Source organism: Octodon degus, unplaced genomic scaffold (genome assembly GCF_000260255.1).
Source record: "Octodon degus isolate 3935 unplaced genomic scaffold, OctDeg1.0 scaffold00158, whole genome shotgun sequence".
NCBI lineage: Eukaryota > Metazoa > Chordata > Mammalia > Rodentia > Octodontidae > Octodon > Octodon degus.
The window spans coordinates 2,758,013-2,764,745 of record NW_004524734.1 but is presented as its reverse complement, the minus strand read 5'-3'; the positions used below and the strand labels follow the sequence as shown (position 1 = coordinate 2,764,745).

Sequence of the window (6,733 nt, the reverse complement as noted above, 5' to 3'; positions counted from 1 at the left end):
CCTACTTCAAGTCCCAATACCGACAAAACCAAAACATCACCAAAAATGTTATCTCGGCTGGGCATGGTGGTGCGCGCTTGTAATCCCAGCCCTTGGGAGGCTGAGGCTGGAGGATCGCCAAGAATTCGAGGCCAGGCTCGGCTACCCAGTGAGATCCTGTTTGAAAAAAAAAAAGTTATCTCACTGTGGGGGATGGTAAGTACCCTGCAGACATGTGGCCGTAAGGATCCTGGTACAGGGCTTTGCCTGCAGTCCAATCTCAGATCCCATGCTTGGGTGTCACGGCCCCAAACCCTGCAGGTTAGCCACCTGGGTGAGCGCCGCGTGGCGCCGGCTTCCGGGGCGCGTCGCACCTCCCGCTCGGGGCGGGGCCAAAGGGCTGCGCGCGCCTCCTGACGTCATCGCCGCGCGCCGCCGCCCCTTCTTCCACTTCGCGGGAGAAGTTGTTGGCGCCAATGGATCCCGAGCTCCGCTAACGGACTGCCCAGCCCGCTGGCCTGTCCGCCTGCTCCTTCCTCCTGGGGCTGCGATGGTGAGTCCCCGGGGCAGGCTGTGCGTGTCGCGGGCATGGGACACTGCGGGCCGGGTGTGGACTGGGCGTTCCTGGTGGGAAGGGTGGGGGAGCGGAGGCTGGAAGGGGCCACGCACCGGGCACCCGGCGCACAACTTGTCTGGCCCGCGAGCTCTCCGGCTCCGGCCGCAGCTCTGCAGGGATTGCGGTTGCGCGCGGCCCCTTTCTTTTTTTGCTACCCTTGGGGGAAGGGAGGAAGGAGGACTTCACTGTGATTTGGGGACGCAGCATTAAGTTTGCACTGCTGTGCCTCGTTGTCCCAAATCTCAGGCTGCATGTTTCCTAAAGCGCAAATTTCAAGCTTTGGGTCCTCAGGATGAAAATATAGCAAACTTCGTGTTGTGTTGCGTAAGTTGTCTCAGGCCTTCTACTTTCATCAACCGTTTCCCGAACTCTTCTCAGCCGTGTGCAGACCGGATGGCGTGTGGAAGATGTTTTTGTTTTCTTAGATTAAATTGTAGGAGTTAAAGGATAATATAGTTTGCCAGTAAAAGAAAAACATAGCGAGTAGAAACATATAATGTTTGACAGTTGTCATGTCTTACCACCTAATGTGGAAAAAAAACTTTGGCTCTGAAAACTTCAGTGCCTCGTTTTGTGTAAAACATTCAAACAAATGGAGAGTGAAATAATTAGTTGGCAAAAAAGACGTGATGGCGGTGGATACGGTTTGAAATAGTTGTAAAGGACAAATTAAGCCGCTCCATAAACTGGAAGGTATTCATTTAATCAGGCATAGCTGTTTAAAAATCATTAGCTTGCCACAGTGCTAACATTCCAAGGGAAAAAGTTTCATGGCAAGTTTGAAAATTTTTCAGGTGTATTTGTTCGCAAAAAATGAAAATAATGTTGATAATAGCTACCCTGAATCAACCACCTCCCAATGAGCTGTTTGCTTATTTTTCCCTGTACTGGGGACTGAACCCAGGGCCTTTGCATTGAGCTGCATCCCCAACCTTTATAGAAGTTTAAGGTAGGGTCTTGCTAAATTGCCTGAATTTGGGATCCTCTTCCCTCAGCCTCCTGAGCTGGAATTAGGGGCACATGCTTCCACATGTAGCTTAAACTGTTTGCTTTAAGTACATTGTTTTTATTTTTTAAAAAAAAAATCTTTTTGAGACAAGGTGTCATTATTCAGTTCAAGCTGCCCTTGAATTCACTATGTAGCCCAGCCTAACCTCACACTCACAGTGATCCTCCTGCCTCAGCCTCCCAAGTACTGGGATTACAGATGTGAGCCACCATGCCCAGCCATATTTTTCATTTCATTCCAGAATAAGTTGAAGTTTGCCATGTAACTGGTAGATGATTGAATTACAGTTAAAAGTAGGTTTTTGACCACTACGTTGTATCATTTCCATAATATAATCATCATCACATTTTGGAATTCAGGCCCCATGGTATTTTTGAAAGTTGATGAGATTTGGAGGTTTTAAGGTCCTGAGTTCAATTCCTGGTACCAAATAAGGAAAAAATATGAAGAATGTGACCCTGGCAGGATGGCTCAGGCCTGTAATCCCTGTACTTGGGGGGCTGAGGCAGGAGGATCAATGAATTTGAGGACAGCCTGTGCTATAAAGTGAGTTCAAGATGAGTCTGAACAGCATAGTGACACTCTGTCTCAAAAACACAAAAACAACAGAAGAAGAAGAAGAAGAAGAAGAAGAAGAAGAAGAAGAAGAAGAAATGTTTTAGTTTGATTTGATAGTTTATAGTTATGTTATAGATGTTAGTGTATTTGTATAGTGTAATAGTTATGTGGTTTTGGATCAGTTTAACTTTATTTATTTATTTATTTTATTTTTTTCAATAATTTTATTGAGAAATAAATATCAATGAGACAGTTTCAAATCAAATTGGTAGGATCAGTTTAACTTTAATCTCTTTTTTTTTCCCCCTTCCAGTGTGTTCCTCTTTATTCATTTTCAGAGTACAAACTTAAACTTGGATAGGCTGAATTAACCCAACCCACCTCTGGCAGGTATACTCAACATATTGTATAAAGTATAACATTCAATTTATTATTTCTTTCTCAAGAGTTTTCTTCAGTCCATTAAGCCCCAGCTCCCCTTTCATGGACTTTGGTGGAGGTCGTGGGGCAGCACCAGCAGGTCTAAATCGGGGTGGAGGAGTTCGGTCCTTGCAGGCTTCACGAGATCGATTTCTGACCACTGTGCTGTGAATGGCACAACTCACACAGTAATGCAGCTTCACATACAGCTTGGGAAGCACATAACCGTCGAAGACACTCACTTCAGAAATGTCCCTGATGGTGGCGGCCTCCACTATGTTCTGAATGACAAACTTCTTAATAGCCTTATCCTTGGGTACGCAGTGAATAGGCTGCACATGACTGCGGCCCTTTTTGGCACGACCATTGTTCCTTCTTTTTTTGTCATCTTGGAAAGGAGGACCTGAAAGAGAAAGGAGGACCCGAAAGACTAACTTTAATCTCTTAACTTCTGTTTCCCGTCTTTAAAACAGGGCAGAGAAGGATAGATATTGTAAATGTTTGTTTTGAGGGTTGAACATGGTAGTGTATAATAATTTGCATTCTTAATTCTGTGAGTTGGCATATGTTACGCACTTGCCCAGCTTCCAGTGACCTGTGTTTTCAGAAAGGACTCTGCAGAAAGTATTGTAGATTTTAAGGAGGATTGGAGATATCTTTGGTGTCAATTATGGTGAATGACAGATTGAAAGACAACTTTTGATAGTTTTTATTAATTATTGCTTATTTATTTATTTATTTTTTGAGTACTTTGAGACAGGGTCTTGCTACGTAGCCCAGGCTGGCCTTGAACTTCTGGGGATCATTCTGATTCATTTTCCCGAATGCTGGGGCTATAGGCCTGCACCACCATGCCTGGTTTGGGTACTTTTTACACTTGATCTTAGCCAAAAGGCTGAGAAGCAGTGGATACTTTTTTTTTCTTTTTTCTTTAATAATCTTTTATTTACTTATTTATTTGGTACAGGATCTCACCATGCAGCTTGAACTTGGAGTGATCCTCCTGTTTCAGCCTCCCCAGCACTGGAATTACAGGTGTGGGCCACCATGCCATGTTTCCGTGGCTGGCTTGGTGCTGGGCCAGTGTGGCATGCGGTACTGGGGATTGAATTTGGGTTCTTGTGCTTGCCATATAGGTGCTTGGACCGCTGAGCTATCTCCCCGGTCCAGCAATGGATACTTACTTTTAAAAAATTTTTATTTTTATTTTTTTTGTATTTTAGGTAAGGGTCTAAAGGGTGTTCAGGGTCTCACTACTAGATTGGACTCATAGTGATCCGCCTTTTTACAGCCTCCCAAGAGCTAGGATTACAGGCACACACCACTACACCCAGTCACAGTTGCTGTCTCAGTGTGCGGGGGGGGGGGGAGTGGGGGCGGGGAGCAGCAGAAAAGGCCCAGGGATTGAATTCCCAGCCTGCTGAGCTATTTGGCTGGCCAGATACTTTTTAATTATGGCTCTTTTCTTTAGTATTTCTGGACATGGTACTGATGAAAAGCAGACCTCTTCGCAGAAAAGAAATAGGTCAAATTGGTCAGTTTTACTCTTAGTTATTGAAAAAAATTTTAGAAAGTAGGTAAGAAATTTGTATTATATTGGTTGAACTTACCTAAGCTCTCTATTCTGTACAGAGAAAGTGTAGCAAAACCCAGACTACAATTCTGTTTAACAAAGGTTTTTTTGAACACTTGTGTATGAGTGCAGTAGTTCTATTTAGGTCACAGTTCTTGATGATAAATGTGAACTGTGTGTAAATTTTCTGCCCAGAGATATGCATCTAGATGCGTAACGTCATTTTAGAGGATTCACCTGGCTGCTGCTTTTTTTGGGGGCAGGGTAGTGGAAATTAAACTCAGGACCTCACAATTGCCAGGTAGGCACTGGGACACTAAATCCCTGGCTCCTCACCTAGCATCTGAGAACACCATACTCAAAACAGCTTTCATCCTGGGAATGCTTTCCCCCCAGTACTTTCTAATCAAACATTATCAATTAAGGGATAAATACTAGATACACAATGGAATTGTAAAGTATGTGTAACCATTAGAAAAAGAAAAATTTGAGCTGACTGTGGTGTGCATGCCTGTAATCCCTGAAGTAGGAAAAGAAAAATTTTATACAAAGATATAAACTCCTTTGAAAAGATATACAAGGAACTGATAAATTTGTTACCTGCAGGGGGCCTGCCACTTAGCTCAGTTCTTTAAGTGGCTGCTTCAACAGAGCAGTCAGGCTCAGGTTGCTGTGGTTCCATTCCCACAACTCAAGCCAGCCAAACCTGCCTTGAAGGCATTCAGAGGGGAAAAAAAAAAAAAAAATTTTGTTACCTGCAGAGATAAAAAGTATGTATCTTAGAGGCGGGGTAGGAGAAAGACTTTATCCTTCTGAATTTTAAAAGTGTGACTATATTATTTATTTTATTTTATTGGTGGAACTGGGGATTGAACTCAGACCCTTGTGCTTGCCAGAGAAGCGCTTGTTCTACTGAGCCATTTCCTTGGCCGCTATATTATTTATTAATACAATAAAAAGGAAAGGAAAACAAGGAATAAAGTCATGTAAGTGATTTGGGTTCTGTGAGATTTAATTTCTCAAAATGTAAGTAAAACCTGAAAGATGTCTTTTTAAAGAAACCAGCACATATAATGAATTAGCTGGTACAGGTTTTTTTTTTTTTTTTTTTTTTTTTTTTGTTGTTGTTTTTTTAGTCTTTTTGAGACAGGGTCTCGCTAAGAAGTTCTGGCTGGCCTTGAGCTTATATATAGGCCAGGCTGGTCTCAAACTTGCAAGATCCTCCTGGCTCAGCCCCCGCCAGTACTGGAATTATAGGCATGTACCACCATGTCTGGCTTTGCTGGTATAATATTAAAAATTTTCATAAAGTTGAACTAGCACATATTAAATTTAAGGGACAATCTTTTTGAAATCTGTCAGATTATTGTAACTGTGTTATGATCTGAGCCGCCTCATTGCTTCACTCTGAGGGTGCCCTTCACTTCATATTTGCTCTTAAATGCTCCTGGAACAGTTCTGTGACACCATATTATTACAGGTCCTGGCATGTATGTATTTGTATATTTCTATATCTTTTAAAAATTATATTTTAATCTTTCATTTCTTAATTTTTTTTGGTACAGGGTCTCAATATGCAGCTCAGACTTGTAGTGATCCTCCTGTCTCAGCTTCTCCAACTCTGGGATTACAGGCCTGTGCCACAATGCCTGGTTTTGGTGGCCAACACAACATGCCCGGAGTTCCAGGGTTCTGGGGCTCCAGGGCCAGCATGGCATGTAGTACTGGGGATCGAACCTTGGTCCTTGCACTTGCCAGTCGCCAGTCAGGCACTTAGATCACCAAGCTATCTCCCCAGCCTGTGTCCTTTTTTTTTTTTTTTGGTGGAACTGGGGATTGAACTCAGGCCCTTGCGCTTCCCAGGGAAGCACTTATTCTACTGAGCCATCTCCCCGGCCCCATATCTTTAGGTCTGTTTGTCTTTCTGTATTAGTACTTGGCTTGTGAGGCCCTTACTTACTCTTCTTTCTCATTTCCTGTTTTTCATGGGGTGTCAGGTATTGTGGTCTCAGTTTATACTTCTGTATGTAGGTATTTAGTTGTCTCGGAACCATTTCTTTGAAAAGATTGTTCATTCCCCATTGATTTATCTTTTTTGTCTTTTTCAGACAAGTTGTCACTATGCAGTTCAGACTGGTCTTGAACTGTAGCCCAGACTGGCCTTGAATTCTCTGTGATCCTCCTGCTTCAACCTGAGGGTTGGGATACAGGGGTGTAACACCCTGCCTGGTTTCCTTTAATTTATCTTGGTATCCTGTGCAAACATACTTCTCTGTAAATGTGAGAATATTTTCTGGATCCTAAGTTCTGTTCCATTGGTCTGTACATCTGTCCTAAAGCTTCTGTACATGGTCTTTTTAAATGTGGTTTTGTAATAAATTTTGAAATCAGGAATATGAATCCTCCAGTTTTGTACTTTTTCAAAATCATTTGCTAGTCCAGTCTCTTGGATTTCCATGTAAATTTTAGAAACAGCCAAATCACTGGGATTTTGATAGGAAATATCTTTAATCTGTAAATCAACTTGGGGAGTATTACCATTTTAATATTAAGTCTCATCCATGAACATGGTATGTCT

General features: G+C 42.6%; 1 protein-coding gene across 1 annotated transcript in view; it reads left to right on the top strand.

Annotated features, from left to right (window-relative positions):
* The first annotated feature begins 267 nt into the window (after nucleotides 1–267).
* Rfc1 (replication factor C subunit 1) overlaps nucleotides 268–6,733 on the top strand; it is a 96,321-nt gene continuing 89,855 nt past the window's right edge. The window contains exon 1 of the mRNA XM_023702767.1: nucleotides 268–532. Within this exon, the coding sequence (XP_023558535.1) occupies nucleotides 269–532 (264 nt within the window). The 5' untranslated portion in view covers nucleotide 268. The remainder of the gene's footprint in view (nucleotides 533–6,733) is intronic.